The sequence below is a fragment of the Dermacentor albipictus genome, chromosome 6, assembly GCF_038994185.2.
Source record: "Dermacentor albipictus isolate Rhodes 1998 colony chromosome 6, USDA_Dalb.pri_finalv2, whole genome shotgun sequence".
In the NCBI taxonomy this organism is placed as follows: Eukaryota; Metazoa; Arthropoda; class Arachnida; order Ixodida; family Ixodidae; genus Dermacentor; species Dermacentor albipictus.
Window position 1 is genome coordinate 665,875 of NC_091826.1, and position 23,909 is coordinate 689,783.

Here is a 23,909-nt window from a genome sequence, read left to right on the forward strand (position 1 = left end):
AGAGCGGGAAGGAAGTGGGCTGTCTTCTGTTGTGTGCGAAGCACCAGGGGGTGGGGGCTGATAGAGGGGGGGGGGGGGGGGGCAGCGCTCTACTCCAGCTGCAACTGTGCATGTGGCAGCTGCCTACAGTTGCGCGGCCGTATCTTGAGAGTGATCTGCATTGGGGGCGGAGTCTAGGTGTGTTGGCGGCTTGTAGCCTTGTGCGTGCTGTGTGTTCTCGGCGCTCACTTTTCGTTGAAGCTATAGACAGCACGAATGTCATCTCGCTCGCTGCTACTGCTGCATTTCCTCACGACAGCACTCTGACAGTAGGTTTCTGCAATCATCGAGTGAGATGTGTTCATGTTTGCTTGTGCACGCTCGGCACCATTCTTGTTAATTTAGTTAGTACGCTTATGTTCACAAGTTTATACGGCTAATAAAACTGCTATCCTTGCTTCGTATAGGTGTCCACTAATTTGCTATTGCAATCGATGCTTTGCCTTTCGAGCGAAACTGCACCTTTCTTTTACAATGACGAGACTAAACCAAGATGTCCCGATGGAAAGGTTGTCAGAGACAGTGCGCCACATCCGATTCTGTACAAGACGAACCCTGAATACAAGGATGTGAAGGCGACACCCAGTATCTCATTCTTATCTTTTGCATGCGGCGACTCTGCAAGAGTAGCGAGCATACCAACGTGATTATGATCGTCGGCAATGACTTTGTCATCTTCATAAGACATGACGTGTTAAGAATGCAGGACGAAGAAAGTAAACGCAGTGCTGACCTGTCAGCGGATGAAGGAAAAAGCACGCAAGCATGCAGAAGGAAGCAATGGCAGAGGCCCAGTCTGGCCTCGGCAACTCCGCTGTGGCAATCTTAGGTGGCAGTAAGGGGGCTTAGATGGCAGAGGTCATTAACGCCATCCATCAAGCTGGAGGGAAAACAAATCCGTTTCCCTCCCACCCCTCCTCCCAACTGCGCTCCCTTTGCCCTGTAACTCCCTCACCTTCGATGCTCTCCGCACGTGCCCGTCTCCGCACCGACCTGACGCTAGCTTAGCCCGCTCCCTGAAGTTTCATTTCCTGCCGTTATAGGGTAGCGAGCGCTGCCCGGCACGGGCAGTTTCGTGGTCCTTGCTCACTGTCTGCCTGCGCGCCGCAATATTTCACAACTCCCACACACGAGTCTGTGTCACATGACTCCCACACACGATTCGTGTGTCATGCTATGGTGCACGAGTACTTCAAGAACAAGTCATCCTTTTAATTCTAAAAAATTTTTGGGCCCCTTCAAATTCGAATTATCAAGATTCGACTATGAAATTCTAAGCTTGAAACAGTAAACTGGTGAACTACTTTTTTACAGGATGGTGGCGGCACCATACCGTTAAACAGGTTCTGCATTAGAGGCCAGATATGTATGAAAAATTGCCTTGAACTTGGCAACAAAGCTTCGCTTTAATATACTTTGTAAGCACCAATGTGCTTTTGATTATTATCAATAATTTTATGAATTTACAAGCAAGTTTTTACAAGTCGCACAAGAAGCACTTACATGCAATTGGTGCAGCTGTACCACCCCTGGGTGTGTGTCCTTTTAGTGAAAATTATGTTTCACAGCAAGTACCAACTGGGCCAAGAGCAAGTTAGTTGTTCTTTCCTTGAGGCAGAGATGATAGACATACATCGTATAGGCAATGTATGTGCCTATGCATATATGTTATCACCATTTTTGTTGTGTATTCGTTAGGTGTTAATGCAGCACACACAAAGTCCGACCCACAAGAACCCAGCAAGAAGCTAAACAAAGGGGCAGCAGTAATAATTAGCATAAGAAGTGACTGGCATGACTTTTCAAGCCTTGAAGCACGATGCTTGAATACTTGCACATATGCGAAGCAAGTCCAGTAAGCTTGCAAAGTGCACTTCTTGACCTATGACAGGATGACCAGAACATGCCTGTTGCAACGACTATGCAAACACATGGCACTAGCAGACAACAGTGAAGACCGTGCACTTTCATCTGGGCTCCTTGAAAAGCTGTCGCTATGGGCCCACGTGACTTTCTGAAATGGTTTATTGGCTGGAGCAAACATGGGAGTAGAGACAGGCAGTGTAAAGGTGATGCAGACCAAAAGTGCGCACCTGGGGGCTCCCATAGCGTCCGAGAGCCATGCTGCAACATTCCACAATGTGTGCAGGTGTTTTTTTTGTTTTGCAGCAGCAGCAGTCCGTGAGCAGAAGAGAGAAATAAGAAAGCAAAGTAAGAAAACAAAGAGCAAGTGTCAAAGACGTAAACAACCAACAAATAAAGCAGCCTGTGTTGGCAGAAAAACTGAAACAAGCTTGCAAGACATGGGCACAACAGCTGGCATGTCAGCAGCAGCTATATTTGTGTGTGGGCATGATAAGGACAATTTGCTCATAACTGTTGTTCATGTAATATAATTCATGCACAAAGCAACTATCAATGCCAGGCTGAGAGAAAGTGTTTGGATGGCATGAAACAGTGCTCCTAGTGCACATATACAATCAAAATTTGATTATGTACCATACATGTACCGTATCAGCTACACAGCAAGATAAAAGCACACTGCAATATCTTGTGATCATCGAACCCGATGAGCTGTGGTTGTTTCTGTTACAACATTACTTACCCTATTCTTGTGTTAATGTGGTGCATTTAGAAGTACTACATGGTTTCAAGTTGTCTTTGCCTTATGCCGAAAACTTGACACTGTCAGCAAGTGGTTGAATATTATTGCTAAGCTATGCAGTGTTAGCGTGCTGCTGTGCCAGTGAAGGACGGACCAATCAATCCAAACTATACCCACACTGCAGTGATTAAAGTGCACAGGTCATAACACCTAGCTTACTTACAATGGCCGAGACCCACACTTTTGTACAACCCAACATACCTCTCTTCAGAAGAGCTACAACATGGTTGCCTGATAATGCATTCCAGTGTAGCGGGCAGTTGTGGGCAACTAGTTGCTAATTCAAATAAATCAGCTAAACCACAGTACGACTCACAGAGTGGCAAGGCTATGTTTGCAGCCCAACTACAGTGCACATGTGACTTTGTAGAAGCTCAAAGTGCAGCAGATGATGTGTCAGACAACGCCTCCACTTGGCTTCATCAGTGCCATATCAATGCTAATAAAGCAATACTGCAGCTGAGTGTAGTGCCACCAGTCTATGGCCACTTGATAAGAATTGGTTTACTTGTGGTCCAGCTTCCTCCAGCCCTCGACTAGAAAGGGTATGCTTCGTAATTAGATAGTGGCTTTTGCAGGTAAAACCCAAGAATTTATATTAATTTTATTTATTTATTTACTTGCTTACTTACTTATTTATTTGCAAATACTGCAGGCAGCAGTGCTGCCCAAACAGGAGAGGGTTACAAAAGGTGAGCTCAGAAAGAACGCTTAAAGTTATTAACATTAGTACATTCAACAATACAAGCAGGCAGGCGGTTCCATTGTTCGAATGTGTAGGGAAAAATTGTATTTTTCAAATTGTTTAGTTCTGGCATAATATGGCCTTATTGGCCTTTTGTATGGTTTAATCTTGATGATATTTGTGGAGCAGAAAGTAAGTATGATTCACGTGGCAATGCTGTTTTGTTGGGATAAAGTAAGTACAAGAATTTCAACCTGGTAATCTGCCTGCGTAACTGGAACGGCTCTTAACATATGTTGCCTTGGCATATCAGCAACAGGTGAATGTTCTTGATTATCAGATGAGATAAACTTGGCAGCATGATGTTGGATACGCTCTACTTGTTCGATGTTTTTGGCATGGTACGAATCCCACACCACCGACGTGTACTCTAGGACTGGTCGAACTGTAGTGCGATATGCTTCAAGTTTTACGCTTGATGGAGACCCTTTTAATTTCCTGCGTAGGTAGCATAATTTCTTGAATGCTTTCAAGCATATATCGTTTATATGCATATCCCATTTAAGATTGGTAGTAATTGTTAGACCTAGGTACTTAATGGATGTAGCAGGATTTATGCACTGATTGCCAATTTTGTAAACGTATTGTAAGGGATGTATTTTAGTTGTAATTGTCATTGATGCAATTTTTGAAAAATTAATTTTCATCGCCCTTTGTTCGCACCAATCCGCGAGTTTACATAAATTAGCATTCAGTACTTGCTGGCAGGAACAATTCTTAATGACAGACTAAATAACGCAGTCATCGCAAACAACTTCTCAGTGATACCTTCGTCAACATTTTGAGCAATATAATTGATATATATGAGAAACAATAGGGGTCCGAGCACTGACCCCTGTGGTACACCGGACAGAACCTGTAAGCACACAGGAACCAATTCCACCACATTCTACAAATTGTCTGCAATTCTGTAGATATGCTTGCAACCAATTGACAAGATTGTCTGGCATCCCAGTTTCATTTAGTTTTTCAATAAGCAAGCTGTGGGGTACACAATCAAATGCCTTTGATAAATCCAGGAAAATTGCGTCTTTGCTTGCGATTATCAATGGCCAAGGAAAAGTCATGAATTACTGATAGCAGCTGTGTTGTAGTCAACACATTCTTAAGGAAACCATGCTGAAATTTCCCAAAGAAGTTGGTGGATTCAAGATGGTTGGATACCTGGTGGGCTATTACGTACTTAAGCAGCTTGCAACACGTGCATATAAGCGAGATAGGTCGGTAATTTCCAGCATTAAACTTTTCACCTGACTTAAACACAGGCACTATTCTGGCAACTAACCAATCACTCGGCAGGCAACTTTGGTCAAGTGAGGCATTGAAAATGATATGAAGGTATGAATTTGCTCCTTAGCCAATGTCACAAATTTGGTGAGCTTCAGATGACGAATACGGGTCAAGGTACCACGTCTCAGACCTGTCCAACATAGAATACCATGCAGTGTTTCCTTGGTGGCTCTACATCTGTTGCAGTTCTGTTCCTCTGACTTTACCCAGGTGAGCAGCCAGCTCACTATCAGTAGAATTACATTACACAGGATCCATCATGCTGCCTAACTACATGTAGCATCCTCAAGATAGCGAAGACAGCACATGCAACTGTAACTGACAACCCCTTAGAATACACCCTTTTATTTTATGGCAGCCTCATTTTCAGTGACTGTGCTTCTTACCTGACTGCAGTGTGGCCACAGTTTTCTGAAACTTGGTGTGGGCAGCTACAAACTTGGCAAAAGATGGATGGCTCAGCTGAACACCATCCCGAATGCACCATGAGTACTCTGCAAGCTCAGCTTGGAAGAAAAGCACCGTGTTGAGTGCTTCGTGCAGTAACTTGCGGACAGGTACCGCTCTACGTCCCAGAAGCAGTCTGTACAAAAGAAGCAAGAGAGACAGCAATACATGTAAACTAGGAATGACCCCATGAAAGTGGCTTGTTGCATGAAGTTGCTGATTTGAGCTGGTTTCTACTGGTTCGAGGTTTGTCCAATATATATGAATCAAAATTCAAGGAGAATTCAAGCATTTCAAGGATGCCAAAGGCCAAACTGAAGGAGGGGGAAACAAACCTTGTTTATACACATAAAATAGTAAAATCTCCTTCTTAGCCGAAATTTTTTGCAGCTAAGCAGCTGTAGATATGGACACATGCATCAAGCTCCTCAGGTCACCTTTCTAAGTTGACTTTTCAATTGTAATGATGTTAATTGCCCTCTGATATATATATATTGTGAGCATTATATTACCCTTTCATCTTCTTCATCTGTATATATTGTTACATAAGAAGACGCATACGAAAAGCTATGTACAAGTATATTTACAAGAAATTATGCTGCGCTTGCCCAAGAGGCAAAAGCCCGCGCTAGCTTCTAATCGTCGTCGTCACCTTCACACTGCTCGCCTTTTCGGGATCGCACATATTGTTCCGTAGCACTACCCTCGCCTGCAAAAGCGCCGTCCTGGAGCGACTAAAGATCGGACTCGGAAGCAGTGTAGTAGGCCTTGAGCCTACTGACATGCACGACATCACTTGATGCCAAAGGAGAGGACGAGGTTGAACCCACAGGAGCAATTTCGTAAGTCACAGGCGTCACCTGGCGCAGCACGCGGTAGGGTCCTGTGTATCGCGAAAGGAGCTTCTCTGAAAGTCCGACTTGACGGGAGGGCGACCACAGGAGCACGAGCGCACCAGGCGAAAACTGTACGTCACGATGGCGGGCGCTGTAATGACACTGCTGAGTGGCATGTGAGGCCGTCAGTCGAGCACGGGCAAGCTGGCGTGCATGGTCGGCGTGGGCGACGGCGTCGCGCGCATACTGGCTTGTTGAGATTACAGCAGGAGGAAGTGCCGTGTCTAGGGGCAAGGTACGTTCACGACTGTAGAGTAGATAAAATGGGGAAAATCCGGCGGTGTCGTGCCGGGAAGAATTGTATGCAAATGTTACGTAAGGAAGGTCAATGTCCCAGTCGTGGTGGTCTTTCGAAACGTACTTGGACAGCGTATCAGTAAGAGTACGGTTTAACCGCTCTGTCAGGCCACTGGTTTGCGGATGGTATGAGGTAGTCAGTTTGTGTTGAATGGAGCAGGAACGCACAATGTCAGCGATAACTTTCGATAGGAAGTTTCGACCACGGTCAGTAAGCAGCTGTCGCGGGGCGCCATGAAGCAAGATAATGTCACGCAAGAGAAAGTCCGCGACGTCAGTGGCGCAACTGGTAGGGAGAGCCCGAGTGATAGCGTATCGGGTGGCGTAATCAGTCGCGACGGCTACCCATTTGTTCCCAGAGGATGACGTGAGAAAGGGACCAAGCAGGTCTAATCCAACACGAAAGAACGGTTCTACAGGGACGGTGATCGGCTGGAGATGACCGGCAGGTAGCACCTGAGGTGTTTTCCGTCGCTGGCAGGGATCACAGGCAGCAACATTGCGTTGAACGGAGTGAGCGAGACCAGGCCAACAGAAGCGACGGCGGACGCGGTCGTAGGTGTGGGTTACCCCAAGATGTCCTGCAGTGGGTGCGTCGTGCATCTCAAAGAGCACAGTCTGTCGTAGCTGTTTTGGCACGACAAGAAGAAGACCAGAGCCGTCAGGGAGGAAGTTCCTTCGATACAGAATGCCGCCCTGGAGGACATATCGGCGAACGGATGCGTCGGTAGGTGTTGAGCGCAGACACTCGATAAGTGCTCGCAGCAATAGGTCTCGGTACTGCTCATCGGCGATGTTAGCGAAGGCAGACACAGAGAAAATGCCGTTGGCGCTACTACTGTCGGCGTCGTCAGGCTCGTCGACCGGGTAGCGAGACAGGCAGTCAGCGTCCTTGTGTAGTCGGCCGGATTTATAGGTGACAGTATACGAATATTCTTGGAGGCGTAAGGCCCAGCGACCAAGTCTTCCTGTAGGATCTTTCAGTGAGCGTAACCAGCAAAGCGCATGATGGTCTGTGACAACGCAAAAGGGTTGGCCATATAAGTATGAGCGGAATTTCGCAACCGCCCTAACTAGCGCCAGACACTCACGCTCAGTGATGGAATAGTTGCGCTCCGCGGGTGAGAGGAGCCTGCTGGCGTAAGCGATAACACGGTCGTGGCCACGCTGGCGTTGTGCCAGTACTGCGCCACAGGACCGCTGGCATCAGTACGGACTTCAGTAGGCGCAGAAGGATTGAAATGGGCCAGAACGGGAGGCGTTGTGAGAATGTCGATTAGATGTGAGAATGCAGAGGCCTCGTTATCGCTCCACTGGAAAGGGGCGTCTTTTTTCAAAAGCTCGGTTAGTGGTCGTACTATGGGGGCGAAATTTCTTATGAAACGGCGGAAGTACGAACAAAGGCCGATGAAGCTGCGCACATCCTTGACACACTTCGGAACAGGGAAGTTCATAACAGCATGGATCTTGCCTGGGTCCGGTTGCACTCCGTTCATGTCAACGGGATGTCCAAGGATGGTAATCTGGCGACGGCCGAATTGACACTTCGATGCGTTGAGTTGCAGACCGGCTCGATGAAAAACGTCCAGGACTGCTGAGAGGCGCTCGAGGTGCGTAGCGAACGTTGGGGAGAATATGATAACGTCATCCAAGTAGCACAGGCACGTGGACCATTTGAAACCGTGAAGAAGGGAGTCCATCATGCGTTCAAAAGTGGCAGGAGCGTTACATAGACCGAACAGCATCACTCTGAATTGATAAAGACCGTCGGGTGTTACAGAAGCAGTCTTCTTGCGGTCGAGATCGTCCACGGCAATCTGCCAGTAGCCGGAGCGAAGGTCAATAGAAGAGAAATAGTGAGCACCGTGGAGCCAGTCAAGGGCATCATCAATCCGAGGTAGGGGATACACGTCCTTTTTGGTAACCCTGTTAAGGTGCCGATAGTCCACGCAAAAGCGCCATGAGCCATCCTTCTTTTTGACCAGTACAACAGGTGACGCCCATGGACTATATGATGGTTCAATAATGTTCTTGGCAAGCATTTTGCGAACTTCTGCGTGAATAACTTGACGCTCAGCTGGTGACACTTGATACGGGCGGCGATGAATAGGAGGGGCATTGCCGGTATTAATGCGATGTTTGACAGCTGTAGTTTGGGCCAAAGGACGATCGTTAAAGTAAAAAATATCGTGGTAGGAAAACAGAACGCGGTAGAGTTCACGAGCGTGCTCGGACGGCAAGTCGGGCGCAATCATTTTCTGTGAGTCAGCGATGGTGCAATTTGCCGACTGCGATGGTAGAGGAGTATCGGATGAAGTGTCGTCTACTGCAATGGATGCTACTGAGTGATCCTCGAATGAGCAAAGCTGGGCCAGAGACATCCCGCGTGGCAGCACTTGTGTCATCAAGCCAAAGTTGACCACTGGCAGGCAGACGCAATTCGCCGTAATGGATAAAACTGTATGAGGTAATGTGATCTCGTGTGTAAGGAGGACGTCTTGCATAGGAGCCGCGATGTAGTGACCGTCGGGGACTGGTGGGGAAGACACTAGGTCAACGTAGGTCAGTGCCAAAGGTGGCAAGCAAATGAAGTCGACGGAACTGAGGCGACTGGGGTGTGGTTCAGCAGGATCCAGAACAGGCAGGTCAAGGCGGAGAGTACTGGCGGAACAATCGATGAGCGCAGAATGCGCGGAGAGGAAGTCTAAGCCGAGGATGATGTCGTGGGGACAGTGGACAATGACTGTGAATAGCACGATTGTTGAGCGATCGGCGAAGGAGAGGCGGGCGATACACATACCAATTACGGGGGCTGTTCCGCCATCGGCGACACGGACAACAGGCGTCGTGGCGGGCGTGATAATTTTCTTGAGCCGGTTACGAAGGTCAGCGCTCATTACGGACAAATGCGCCCCAGTGTCTATGAGTGCAGACACAGAAACACCGTCGACTTGTACGTCAAGAAGGTTCAGATGAGTGGGCAACGTCAGTAGAGGATTTGGCGGCGTAGGGAGCAATGCAGCGTCACCTCGAGGCGCTGCATCGTCTAGTTTTCCGGCTGGGAGCGGCGTCCGAAGAGAGTTGGCGAATAGGAGCGATGGGGCTGGGGAGAGCGAGATTGTCGTTGTTGGGGTGAAGGCGAACGAGAATAGGAGCGGTTCGATGCAGGAGAATCAGCGGCGGCGTTATCGGAGCATGCAGTATAGGGACGAGAAGGGCCACCTGGAGGGCAAGAGTAGGCAGTATAAGTAGACCGGGTCGGGGAATTCCAGCGACTGCGACAGATTCGATGGCAGTGGAAACAAATGGGCTTGTCGTCAGCAGTGCGTCATTCAGATGGGTTGCGGAAACGTGGTGGGTAAGAAGATGCGGGATGGGGCGGGATCGAAGAAGCCGGGCGGGTATCAGGACGATGGGCCGAGCAGATGGTGTGAAGACGCATGTTTTCGAACTCTTGGCAGACAACTGCCTGGATCAGTGAGACCGTGACTGCAGATGTGTTGGTGGAACTGGAGTCGAAGGCAGCCGAATAGGAGGCCTCGATCTAACGCCGGACGATGCTGGTAACATCGGCAGTGTTGTTGGGACGAGGAGGACGAGGACGAGGAGGGACGAAGATGCCGCTGGGGTGTTGGGCAGACGGGCAAACTCGTCGGCTTTTAGCGAGTTCCAGGCGGCGGCACTCTTTTATAACAGCATCCATCGTCGCTACGTTGTTGCAAACGAGCAAGTTGAAGGCGTCATCGGCAATGCCTTTGAGGATGTGGGCAACCTTGTCTGACTCAGTCATGTGGGTGTCAACTTTGCGGCACAGAGCCAAGACGTCCTGAATGTTAGTGACATAGGGCTCTGTTGACGTCTGCACACGGCCAAAAAGCGCCTTCTGCGCGGCAAGTTGGTGACCGTAGGGGTTGCCGAACAAGTCTCGAAGCTGTGTTTTAAGTGAATTCCAACTGGTGAGCTCATCTTCGTGCGTGCAATACCAAACTCTAGGTGTGCCACCGAGGTAAAAGACTACGTTGGCGAGCATAATAGTAGGGTCCCACCAGTTATTGCGGCTGACGTGTTCATACAGGCCGATCCAGTCATCGATGTCTTCCCCATCTTTGACCGAGAATACGCCAGGATCACGGGGAGTGGGGAGAGTGATGTACGTCGTCAAAGTGGCAGCAGGTGTCGGAGCCGGGGGAGTCTGGTTGTTGTCGCCGGGAGCCATGAAGGAAGGCTCGACGTACCGTCCACTGCGAAGCTCCGTGACGAGGTACAGGGAACGTCCACCTCCACCAGATATGTTACGTAGGAAGACGCAGACGAAAAGCTATGTACAAGTATACTTACAAGAAATTAAGCTGCGCTTGGCCAAGAGGCAACAGCCCGCGCTAGCTTCTAATCGTCGTCGTCGTCTTCACACTGCTTGCCTTTTCCGGATCGCACATATTGTTCCGTAGCAATATTCATCGTCATGGCCAGCTTCATCTTCTTGAGCACGCGAGCTGCGAAATAAACCATTGAGGCTTAACAGCTGTCTCGCAAGTGGTGGACGTGCGGGGTACTCGCCCTTTTTCCTTGTGTATGGTCGCCAATCGCTCACTATCCTCGACGTTTCTTTCTTCGGTGTCCCCGTGCCTTCGTACACATCAGTGTGTGAACAGTTCGTTTTTTGTGAGCAGGTGTCGCGAGCGTGCCCGCCTCAACACCGACGCCAGTCAACAAGACCGCAAAATTCGTTATGATGCATCTCACCGTGTCGTTTCCTTCCACCCTGGAGACAAAGTGTTACTGTGGACCCCAGTTTGCGCTCCTGGATTGTGCGAGAAATTTCAGTCCCGTTTTATCGTGCCCTACATTGTTCGGGAACAGACTTCGCCAGGTAACTATAGTGTCACTCCTGTTGTTCCGCCTTTGGACGGCCGCTGCCGTGCCACAGAGATTGTGCATGTTTCGCGCTTAAAGCCTTTCATACGGCGTTTCCCGCCATAACGAGCGGCCAGGTTGGCCGCTTCCACACGCGGGGGAAATTGTGTGGGCATTATATCGTAACAACGTGGGATCGACGAGTATGCGTAGCAGCACCACCAAGAAACGCACTTTATCAGTCGTCCAAGGGAACAACAACAACGTCTTCTTCGTTTTTCCCCGCTTCACCTAAAAACCCGCGTTACTTCAGCGTCGTCCCCACTGGCGCATACCCGCTGAATTATGGTTCTGCCAAATATAGTGGTGTCATTTGCTCCCCCTTTAGAAAAGATCATCATCTTGATGATAGAGGCTTGGAAAGCAGCGGTAAAGAACTGCGCAGTCTTGGCGGTCCTCATAGTACGGCTTCATACGCAGCATGTGAATGACCTCGGGTAAATGCCGTCGGCGCTTTGAACAGTGCGAGCTGTCTGGAACGACTTCGTAGTTGACGTCACTGATGGGCCGGAGAACTATGTAGGGCCCGAAGTATTTGTGTAGGAGCTTTTTAGAAAGCCCACGCTGTCGAATACCCACACTTCGAAAGCCCACGCTGTCCAGACCCACACTTTGTCGCCGATGTTGTATGTTACGGTGTTACGGCTTTGTGCCGAAGATTGTAGCGTCTGGCTGACACAGTCCTGTTGTTCGTGGATTCGCAGACGCGCAAGCTGCCTAGCTGCCTCTGCTCGGTGTGTTATCTCTTCAGCACCCGTCTCGCTGTCGTCAAATTCATGAGGGAGCATCACGTCTAATGTTGTTGTAACCTCACGGCCGTATACGAGACTGAAGGGCGTCTTGCGAGTGGTCTCTTGACGAGCCGTAGCGTACGCGAAAGTGACATAAGGTAAAACCTCGTCCCAGTTCCTATCCTCTACATCTACGTACATGCTTATCATATCAGCCAATGTCCTATTGAGTCGTTCTGTCAGTCCCTTCGTTTGAGGGTGATACGCTGTTGTCTTCCAGTGGGCGGTACCACTTAGATGTAGAACGATATCTAAAAACTGGGCCATGAACGCAGTACCTCTGTGCGTGACGACTACTGTGGGAGCGCCATGCCGTAAAACGATGGATTCCAGAAAAAATCGTGCCGCTTCATCTGCTGTTGCCCGTTGCAGGGCACTAGACTCGGCATATCTAGTGAGATAATCCGTGGCAACGATTATATCCACCTATTACCAGTAGTAGACGTTGGGAAGGGGCCCAGAAAGTCCATGCCTACTTGTGCAAATGGTGTGGCCAGTACGTCAACAGGGTGCAGTAAGCCGGCTGGTTTGACGGATGGCGGTTTACGACGTTGGCAATCCAGACATGTTTGAACGTAACGTTTAACGACCGCAGTAAGTCTCGGCCAGTAGTAATTCTGCCGAATCCATGCCAATGTGCGAGTGTAGCCCAAGTGCCCGGCAGTCGGCTCGTTGTGGCAGGCGTGCGAGATTTCACGTCGAAGCGGTGATGGAACAACAAGTACGCAGCAGTGGATAAACGTCTTTCTTTGTGTAGGCAGTAGTTGCTGCCGCTAGGCGAGAAGTTCTTTTTGTAGAGGACGTTGCGACGCAAGCAGTATGATGCCACCCCTCTTTCAAAGAGCCTCGGCACGCTGTTGGTTCGTCCTTCGAGGTAATCAATAAGCGGCAGCAATTCAATGTCATCCCGTTGCTGGCGTGAAAGATCGGCAATATCCACGAGTCCCAGAAAAACCGTGTCGTCATCGTCTTGTGCTGCCGGCTCAACAGGAGACCGAGAAAGGCAGTCGGCGTCTGCGTGCCGTTTTCCCGACTTGTATGTAACAACAAAGTCGAACTCTTGGAGTCGAAGACTCCAGCGTGCGAGCCAGCCGGAAGGATCTTTCAAATTAATAAGCCAGCAGAGGGAATGGTGATCACTAACGACGGTGAAAGACCGACCATACAAATACGGACGAAATTTCAGAACTGCCCATACCATTGCGAGGCATTCTTTTTCAGCGGTGGAGTAGTTAGCTTCGTCTCGGGATTGTGTCCTACTGGCGTAAGCAATCAACTTTTTCGCTGTCGCCCTGCCATTGTACTAGCACCGCCCCTAGACCGACATTACTAGCGTCTGTATGCAATATCGTCGGGGCTTCCTCATCGAAGTATGCTAATACGGGAGGCGATTGCATGCGTTGCCGGAGCTCGTGGAATGCCCGCTGCTGGTCTTCGCCCCACGTAAAAGGCATATCTTCTCAGGTGAGCTGTGTTAACGGCCATGCGATACGCAAGAAATTCGCAATAAATCGCCGGTAATATGCACAGAGTCCCAGAAAACATCGCACGTTTTTTTTGTCTGATGGAATCGGGAAATTAGCGACGGCGGCAATTTTATCCGGATCAGGTCGGACTCCTCGGCTACTGACGATGCGACCGAGGAACTGGAGCTCATGAAAACCAAAATGGCACTTCTCAGGCTTCAAAGTGAGACCAGGAGAGCGTATCGCTTCAAAAACAGTTTTCAGCCTTCGTAAGTGTTCGTCGAACGTTGCGGAAAAGACAATCACGTCATCCAAGTACACCAGGCATGTTTGCCATTTGAGTCCGGAGAGCACAGTGTCCATTAGACGCTGAAATGTTGCTGGCGCCGAACACAAACCGAAAGGAAGTACCTGAAATTCATAAAGTCCGTCAGGCGTCACAAAGGCTGTTTTCTCATGGTCTCTCTCATCCACTTTGATCTGCCAATAACCGCTTTTCAAGTCCATTGAAGAAAAGTAGCACGAGTTTCGCAACCTATCCAAGGAATCATCAATATGTGGCAGTGGATAAACGTCCTTCTTTGTGACCTGATTGAGCTTCCAATAGCCGACGCAGAAGCGCAGGCTGCCGTCCTTCTTCACTAAAACTACAGGTGATGCCCACGGACTATTAGATGGTCGAATAACTCCATCTTCCATCATCGTCTTCACTTGTTTTTGTAGTGCTTCGCGCTCCTTTGGGGCCACACGATAAGGGTTTTATCGGATGGGTCTGGCGTCGACATCAGTAATGATACGGTGTTTGGTAAGTGGCGTTTGACCAACTCTTGACGCAGAGGAGAAACAGCCCTGGTACTGATTGATGAGCTCAAGAAGACGGTTCCGCTCAACGGCCGTTAACGTCGGATTAACGTCTACAATAGGTGCAGCTGTGTGGATTGTAGAGGCCGACTCCTGCGCTAAGTGGCAGTCTTGTATTTCCGTCACTTCGTCGAAATAGGCGACAGCAGTGCCTCTAACGATGTGTCGGCGCTCCTTACTAAAATTTGTCAGCAAGAGTTCGGCGTTTCCGTCGATTACATTGATAAGTGCTCTGGCAATGGACACACCGCAATTCAGTGCTAGCGCACTGATGTGTTCAGCTACTTCAGTCCCACTTTGCAGGCTGTCACAGCGCACCTGTACAAGAGAGCAATTCCGCGGCAAAAGTATGACGTCATCCACGGCAATACGTAAGCGAGGTTGTTGTGGCTTCTCATGGGTGACATTATCCGAACTCGTGGCAAATAAGACGCTTCTGTCACGGATGTTAATCACGGCGCTGTACTCCCGTAGGAAATCCATGCCCAATATAAGTTCTTTACAACACTCAGTAAGGATGACGAGGGTGACGACGAAGGTTGAACCGGCGATTAAGAGTCAGGCCGTGCATTTCCCGACAGGTGTCATCAACTGACCTCTGGCGGTCCTTATGTTTGGCCCGTGCCATGGTGTCTTCACCTTCCTCAGTTTGTCAGCGACCTGTAAGCTAAGGATTGAAAAATGGGAGCCAGTGTCAACCAGAGCGGCTATTTCGTGGCCGTCAATGCAAACGATCAGCTCGGCGCTGACGATGTACTTCTATCCGTCGTATTTGTCGTTATGCTGGGCATCTTTTTCGTCAATGTCGTCTTCACGTCGTCGTTTGTCGATAACGGGGGATGTGGAGCAGTTAGAGTATTGGCAACCTCACCCCCGGAGGTCACTGCGGCTAGTTTCCCCGTCGAGGGCTAGGCGACGTGCCCCTAGTGACGTTGGCAAAACTGCAACGAGTCGGCGAATTGTAGCGCGCCGGAGATGGAGAAGGAGAACGTGGTTGGGGCGTCGTCGTATTTGGTGGCTGACTGTTCACGGGAGCGTCGTTGTAAGCGCGTCAACCGTCGTACGGAGAATAACCATAGTTGGCAGGAAAGCTTGGTTGTTGAGCGGCGCGATAGTTGTTCCATTTGCGGCAAACTCTATAGACGTGTCCAGCTTCACCACAATGGTATCGCACTGGTCGACGGTGCGCCACAAATCGGTTTTCCGACGCTGATAGATCGGTGGTAACTCTTCATGGAGCCAAGGAGTGGCGTGCACATGTAGAAAATATGGCATTGTTTGTGCTGGCATGATCGGCGGGGTCGGCAGAGTCGACGAGGGTGACGATGTCGGCTCTATTTGTGGCATGGATGGTGTTGTAGTTATGGGTGTCAACGGCGTTGAAGTTGCGTTGAGTGGACGGCGAACAGCCTCCGCATAAGTGAGGCGCCGCGGAATGTTGCCACAGTCTGGCGCTGAGAAAGTTTGCCGGACTTCCTCCCGGACTACATCAGCAACAAAAGATAACGCTGGCGTTGGTTCCGTAGGCGCAACCACAAAGCCGAGCTGCCGAAGCTCTTCTCGTACCACTTCTCGGACAACTTCACGCAGAGACATGTCGTTACTCGCAGCCAGTACAGAAGTGTTCGCCACCAAGTTGCTCATGTCATGCTGGCGGTATCGTTGATGCAGGGCCCGTTCAATGGCTGTAGCCTCTTTCGTGAACTGTGCCACTGTTGTAGGTGGATTTCTCACAAGGCCGGCAAACAGTTGCTCCTTCACTCCTCGCAGGAAATGTCGCAGCTTTCTTTCCTCTGGCATGTCTGGGTCTGCCCTACGGAAAAGACGGGCCATGTCTTCCGAGAACATAGTAACACTCTCATTGGGCTTTTGAACGCGGATTTCAAGCAGATGCTGCACGTTTTCCCTCCTGTCGATGCTTGAAAAGGTATCCAGCAGCTGTGCGCGGAAGTCGTCCCACGTGGCAAAGCTCATCTCCCGGCTCACGTACCACGTACGAGCATTGTCCTTCAAATAGAAATAGACACTCGAGAGTTTGTCCGCCGAGCTGGTCTTATGGTTATACTGGGCAACGCGCTCGAACTGGTCTAGCAAATCTTGGACGTCTTCAAAGGCATCACCATGAAAGCTCTCCGGGACCATAGGATTCTGTAGTGTTACTTGCGATGGAGCTGCGGTGGCCATGTTATTTGTAGGAGGCAACCGATTTCTCCAAGTTTCTTGCAGGGGACTGGACTCGGGCGCTAAGCCTAGCAGGCGACGACTGAGCCGGTGGACCGGTGTTTCGATGCGTGATGGTGATTCTGGGCTCGATCGTCAGCTCCGCGAAGGGGTGCCAAGCATGAAGAATACCCCGCACCTCCACCAGTGTAATGACGTGGGATCGACGAGTATGCGTAGCAGCACCACCAAGAAACGCACTTGATCAGTCGTCCAAGGGAACAACAACCTCTTCTTCGTTTTTCCCCACTTCACCTAAAAACCCACGCTACTTCAGCGTCGTCCCCACTGGCACATACCCGCTGAATTATGGTTCTGCCAAATATAGTTGTGTCAATATTAGCCCTTCATCTTTTTCATCTGTATATATTAAACATCATGGCCAGCATCATCTTCTTGAGTGCGCGAGCTGCGAAATAAACTGTTGAGGCTTAACAGCTGTCTCGCAATATTTTTATTTAAAGAGGCCCCTAGAGGCATTGCATAAGGGGGGAGAGTACGCTCAAAGATTATAATATACAATAATTAGAATACATATGTGATTACATATACAAAATACAATGTAAGAAATGTGCTAACATAAAGTAATGTGGAATTAAAATTGTACAATGGACAAACCCAATGCCTTTGAATGCGGGAGGTCACTGAACAAGAAATTTTCACATTGTAAAATATTGTCACGTTTAATTGATAGACGACCTAAAAAAAAAAGAAATTATGGGGTTTCACGTGCCAGAACCCCACTTTCTGATTATGAGGCAGACCGTAGTGGAAGACTCCGGAAATTTCGACCACCTAGAGTTCTTTAAAGTGCACCTAAATCTAAGTACACAGGTGTTTACAGATTTCGCCCCCATCGAAATGCGGCTGCCGTGGCCGGGATTCGATCCCACGACCTCGTGCTCAGCAGCCTAACACCATAGCCACTGAGCAACCACGGCGGGTGATAGACGACTCCTCAATGAGGCCATTAAAGTATGGGTCGTCGCAGGGGCAGCGTAGCACCGACCAAAGACTAAGGCGCGAGCTCCTGAGCCAGCCCATCGTTGTCTTCTTCTGGGAGCTAGTGAGCCAAGCGCGTGGCACAAGTGCGCGGCACAAGTGCGTGGCATTATCCCTCCTCCCAAAAGAGCATCAACTCGATGCTAAACAAATCGTTGACAGGCAGAAAGACTTGTCCAAGGACAAATGCAATGGCCAAAACACCATGACTATTATGGTGTGCGATATGGTTTTAACCGCATGACATGCACAATCTCAGGCTGCGGTTGTCGGTGGCATGCTGGCTGGGTACCATCCGGAAGAACTTCATAGTTGAGGTCACTCACTTGCCGAAGCACTTTGTAAAGGCCAAAGTACTGACTAAGAAGTGTTTCCAAAAAGCCTTTATGGCGGACGGAGGCCCAAACTAACACTTGGTCACCTGGTTGGTAGTCAACTTGTCGGTGGCGGAGGTTGTAGTGTCACGCATCAATACACAGCTGTTTCCTGATGTTCACGCGAGCCAGTTGACATGCTTCCTCGGCCCGCTGCACAAAACTCTCGGTTCTTCATCAAGACTGTCAGAATTGTCACATGGTAACATGACTTCAATCATCGTCTGAACTTCTTGACCGTAAACAAGAGAAAACGGCATGAAGCGTGTGGTTTCTTGCCTAGGTTTCTTACGGTAGTACCTTGTCCCATGTCTTATGCTGCACGTCTATGCACATAGACAGCATGATGGTCATCGTTTTGCTAAGCCTTTCCGTCCAGCCATTTGCTTGCGGATGACAGGCAGTCGTCTTTCGGTGCGTGGTGTAAGACAGTTGAAAAACTTCTTCAAGCAGTCTTACCGTAAACGCCGCCCCTCGATCTGTGATGACACATGTTGGGGTGCCATGACGTAGTACAATGTTCTGTACGAAAAACTGTGCAACCTCAGAAGCTGTATCTTTAAAGAGCCTTTGTTTCAGCATAGCGAGTTAAACAGTCTGCGGCGATGATGATCCACTTTTTTCCAGAAGTAGACAATGGAAATGAGCCCCAAAGGTCCGTGCCAACTTGATCGAAGGGCGCTCGAGGAGGCTCGATAGGATTAAGCAATCCCACAGGTTTCACACTGCGTGACTTTCGGCACTGGCATTCCTGGCAGGCTTAGAGACGTATCTTTTAACAAAATTGGTGAGTTTCGGCCAGTAGTACGATTTCCGTACCCTAGCAAGGGTTTGAGCGAAACCCAAGTGACTGGACGCAGGCTCGTCGTGGAATGCGAACAGGATTTCGTCACGAAGCTCTGCTGGTACGACCGAAAGATAGGTTTTGTCGCTGGCAGCAGAATTCTTCTTGACGTAGTAGTTCTGCGGAAACCCACAAGGTGGAGAGAAGTAATGAATAAAGGGAAAATTAGACATCCACCCGTTCATAGCAATTGCTATAAAGGAAACCCATACGGATTCCTCGAAAGAAAAGCCTCAGGGTTGAAGAAAAATTCGTCCTGGTACCAGACCAGAATGAATTTTTCTTCAACCCTGAGGCTTTTCTTTCGAGGAATCCGTATGGGTTTCCTTTGTAGCAATTGCTACGAACGGGTGGATGTCTGATTTTCGCTTTATTCAGAATTCTTCTTGTATAAGATTCCCTGTTGCAAACAAAACGACGACAATCTACGAGCAATTAGTTGAGGCAGACATATGTTGCGGCCTTCTAGGTGTTCAATGATAGGTCGCAATTCACAATCTGCTCGCTGCTGTGTAGATACATCTGCCTTGCTTATGGTGCCGAGAAAAGTGCTTTCATCTTCGGTGTGTTGATCAGCAGGGTAAACAGGCATGCGCGACATTATGTCAGCACCTTCGTGTGTGCGGCCTGACTTGTACACGATGGTCATGTCATATTCCTGCAGGCACAAGCTCCACGGTGCCAGTCATCCAGAAGGGTCTCTTAGGTTTGCCAGCCAGCATAAGGAGTGATGATCCATCACGATCCGGATCGGGCGGCCATAGAGATAAGGCTGGAACTTTGCAAGTGCCCATACGACGGCAAGACGCTTTTTCTCTGTGGTAGTGTAATTAGACTCAGGTCGCGATAGGGTGCGACTGGCATACGCTGTGACCCTTTCGCTGTTCTCTTGCCACTGTACGAGCACCACACCCAGACCAACGTTACTGGCATCGGTATGAATTTCCATTTCAGCTTCCTCGTCGAAATGCCCAAGAATAGGGGGCGATGTTAGGCGGTGTCGAAGCTCAGTGAAAGCCGCTTCCTGTTTGGAGCTCCAGATGAACGGCATGTCGTCTCCAGTGAGACGAGTAAGTGGTTTGGCAATTTTAGAAAAATTGTGTATAAAGCACCGGTAGTATGCGCACAGTCCCAGGAAACGTTGAATGCTTTTCTTGTCGGTAGGAGATGGAAAAGCAGCTACAGCGGAAGTTTTCTCTGGATCGGTATGGATGCCTTCAGTGCTCACAATATGCCCAAGTAACTTCAGTTCTTCATAACTGAAGTGACATTTCTGAGGTTGGCCGATCGGATTGCCTCGAGCACTTGCTGCAGTAACTTAAGATGTCCCGAGAAGCTGTCTGAAAATACGACCACATATCCAGGTAGACGAGACAGGTTTGCCATTTTAGGTCGGCTAGCACAGTCTCCATCATCCGTTGGAAAGTTGCCGCAGCAGAGCACAACCCGAACGGAAGAACTCGGAACTCCTAAAGCCCATCCGAGGTAACAAAGGCTGTTTTCTCCCGGTCGCGCTCGTCTACCTCAATCTGCCAGTACCCACTTTTCAAGTCAAGGGAGGAAAAATACTTGGCTTGCCGTAGCTGGTCGAGAGAGTCATCTATGCGTGGCAACGGGTAGACGTCTTTCCTTGTGATGTTCAGTTTTCTGTAATCAACACAGAAGCGGAGAATGCCATCCTTCTTCTTCACCACGACAACTGGTGACGACCATGGACTGTTCGAAGGTTGGATGATGACATTGTCAATCATGTCCTTGACTTGTTGTTGAATTGCTTCACATTCTTTCTGTGAAACACGATACGGCTGCTGGTAAATAGGACGTGCATTATCGTAAGTAATTATCCTGTGCAGCCTGAGTGGCGCCTGACTGACTGTAGACGATCGAGTGAAGCAGTCCTTGAATTCACACAACAGTCCTCACAGTGCCTCCCTATTGTCCTCCGACAGCTCGTTGTTGATGTCAATATTTGTAAAGCTTTCTTCACAAGCGAAACACTCAATGACATCCTCCAAGGCTTCAGCGTAAGCAACGACAGTGCCATGGAAGAGGTGTTGGTGTTCATTTGTGAAGTTGGTGATCAAGATGTCAGCTTGGCCATCCCTAATATCAATGATTCCCCGAGCCACGCTAATTACGAGGGTAAGTAGAAGGAAGACGTTGCACTCTGCAAGTACTTCACCTTCGCATGTGCCCTTGGATATTACCAGAATCATTGCAATAGCACGAGGTGGTATCGTGACGCTGTCGTTGGAAATTCGAAGAGCGGCTCAATAGTGGCGGGCGTCTCGTGTCGTCGCTTTCTTTGTAGAGAACGATACACAGCGTCGGCGGAGGTCGATGATGGCACCATACTCTCGAAGAAAGTCAATTCCAAGTATCAGTTCATGGGAGCATTCTCGGAGAACAAGGAAACTGATCAGAAACGTAGCATTTTGAATTTCTACACGAGAAGTGCACACACCAAGTGGTCTGATGACATGTCCGCCAGCTGTCCATATGTATGCCTCTGTCCAAAGCATAACCACTTTCTTTAAACTGCTTGCCAGTTTTCCACTGATAATAGAGTAGTCAGCGCCAGTGTCTATTAAAGCAGTAACATTTCGACTATTGATCACCACGGGTGTGTTCAGTGAAAAGCTGTTTCCAGCCTGAGACACCAGTGTCGTCAAGTCCCCGTTAGTCTGAGGTCACGTCGATTGGAAGTCTTGCGCACGTCAAGTGTCAGTGGCCTTGCCTCGAAAGGTTGCATGTTAGTTTTCCAGGCGAAGGCTTGGAGATCGTACTTGTGACATCCAACTTGTGCCTCTAGAATAGAATGGTCGTGGTGACGGCGATCGCGACCGATAAAATCTTCAATCTCAGGTGGCCGTTGTCCAAAACGGGGTCAGGGTGAAATAACAGGAAACCCCTGGAGTCCAAGGCAGCGGTACTGGCACTCTCGGTACACATGACCCGCCTCACCACAGTGGTAACAGAGAGGTCGTCGGTCAGGCATGCGCCAAGTGTCCGATTTACGTACGGCTGCTCAAGCCTCTCTAAAATAAGGCACCACCTGTGCTGAATGAAGCATAGCATATGGGCTGACAGCAGGTAGCGGCGCTGGTGCAGGAATAGGGTGCCCGAATGCGTCGGCATAAGTCGCACGCGGGTATTCGCTCACGGTAGGGGGTGTCGCCGGTGACAGGACGGTGCCTCTTAAAACGTCAGCATATGAGAGCAGCATTCCGGGCAAGTTGGTAATCCATTACTTAAATGATATTGCGCGACAAAAAAATGACACGAACGTGAGAGAAGACGACACACACGCAATATCAATTTTGTTGCGCAATATTATTTAAGTAATGGATTACCAACTTGCCCGGAATGCTGCTCTCATTAAGTTCATTTCTAGTTCAACGGGCCCTTTTCTAAATGTTCTTCGTGATCCCTGTGCCACTGTTTCCCTCTTTGCCGCTATTATTTGCAAAGCACAGATGCTCTCCTATTGTTTACGCATGAAGACCACCCCTCCAGACTTGGTTTCTCTGTTTGGAGGCTTTCTTCCTTCAGCGGGACACTCGACCAGAATCTGCAAGATCCTGCGTTCCGACTGGAACCACCAAGCGCGACTCTACAGGCAGTACCTTTCGGTACAACTTCAGAGCGGTGCAGGGTGCCTCACAGCTAATGGTCTGCATCGCGAGTACTTTCGGTTGGCGGACCAGAAAACTGAATTCCTATGGCAGCAACAACTACGTAGACTCCGAGAACAGCAGCCACAAAAGAAGCGGTCGGCCCCGCAGAACCTCGTCCATATTCTAGAGTCTGTTGCTTTGCCTGAAAAGATTCGAGAGGTCTTATCTCTCGGGCCGAAGTTTGCCGTCCAAACCAAAAGGCCCCCCAGAGAACTTCTGTCCTACGTTCGAGATGTCTCAAGGCTTGTCCCAGACCATGAGGTAGGCCGTATCGTATCGGAAAGTGTCGATGTAATACAAAGGTGCGAGCAACTGAAGGCGAGGATTTCGGTGAATCGGGTGGCCTCTTCACTCGTTGACAATTTGCTGTGTGTAATTCCTGCCGATAAAGAAGGCGGTTTTGCTGTGTTACCTGCTGAAGACTTTAACGCCAAGGCTCTAGAAGCCATCAGTGCCACGTTTAACTGTCATAGGGAGGTATCGCTGGCCAAGGTAAAGGCTGCGGCAAAGCGCATGTGCAACAGACTTAATCTGCAAAAATTAACCAAGGCCTTTGAAAACAGCAAGCGAGATCATCAACAAGTTTTCTTCAGTGCCAAAACGCATAAACCCGGTGTTCCGTTACGGGTTATTGTGTCAGAAATTGATACTTGGCAAAAGCCATTGGGGGTGTTTTTACAACAAAAGCTGGGCCTTGTGCCTGTCAGCAACCCTTTCCTCATTAAGAGCTCAGACACTGTGATTGATTTTCTGAAATCACATTCTGACCGTGGTCTTCAGGAGTTTTCTATTGATGTAAAGGATCTTTGTTATTCCTTGCCGCATAGAAGTGTACTGTCCTGTGTTGAGCAATGTATTGATAAGTATGGTGCTATTTCCTTCCAGAATGAGGCTGGCATGTCTTGCAGTCATTTTTTAGAACTTTTACAGATTTATCTTAATTACACCTTTACCACTTGGTTATATTTTTTGCAGAAGAGCGGAGTTTGTATTGGCTCTTGCATTGCTTCCATTCTTAGTGACTTGTTTTTATCCTGTTTAGACCGTGACATTTCATCACAAGTGCAAGGCACTGCAGTTTTTAAAACATTTAGATACGTTGATGGCTTTTTAATTTTCACTGACTGCTCTTCTGATGCCTTCATTCTGGAAGCTAAGAAAGCGTTAGAAACGTTTCAGAAGTGCTTAGTCCCACTTCAAACTACTCATGAGATGCCGGTAGATAGGTCTCTTCGTTTCCTTGATCTTCACCTGAGCTTTCAGGACAGCCACACGTGTTGGCCGTGTGAGCCACGAGCCAACAAGCCACTTCACATTCTAAGCTTGTTAAGCGGGCCATTATCAGTTTGTGCTTCAAGAATGCCCTTAGCAAGTCTTGCTG

At 49.0% G+C, this 23,909-nt stretch overlaps 1 protein-coding gene across 10 annotated transcripts in view; it reads right to left on the bottom strand.

Annotated features, from left to right (window-relative positions):
- The window catches only part of Grip163 (gamma-tubulin complex component 6), a 521,720-nt gene that overhangs the window by 7,559 nt on the left and 490,252 nt on the right, over positions 1-23,909 (bottom strand). For 7 of the 10 annotated variants that reach the window (XR_011514995.1, XM_070539799.1, XM_070539800.1 and 4 more), the window contains one exon: positions 5,126-5,322. Coding sequence is in view for 8 of the 10 variants with exons in the window: in XM_070539799.1 (XP_070395900.1) it covers positions 5,126-5,322 (197 nt within the window). In the remaining 2 variants the exon portion in view is untranslated. Of the gene's footprint in view, positions 1-2,132; positions 2,164-5,125; positions 5,323-23,909 lie in introns of all 10 variants that reach the window. The other 3 variants (XR_011514994.1, XM_070539797.1, XM_070539802.1) reach the window with 1 other exon arrangement.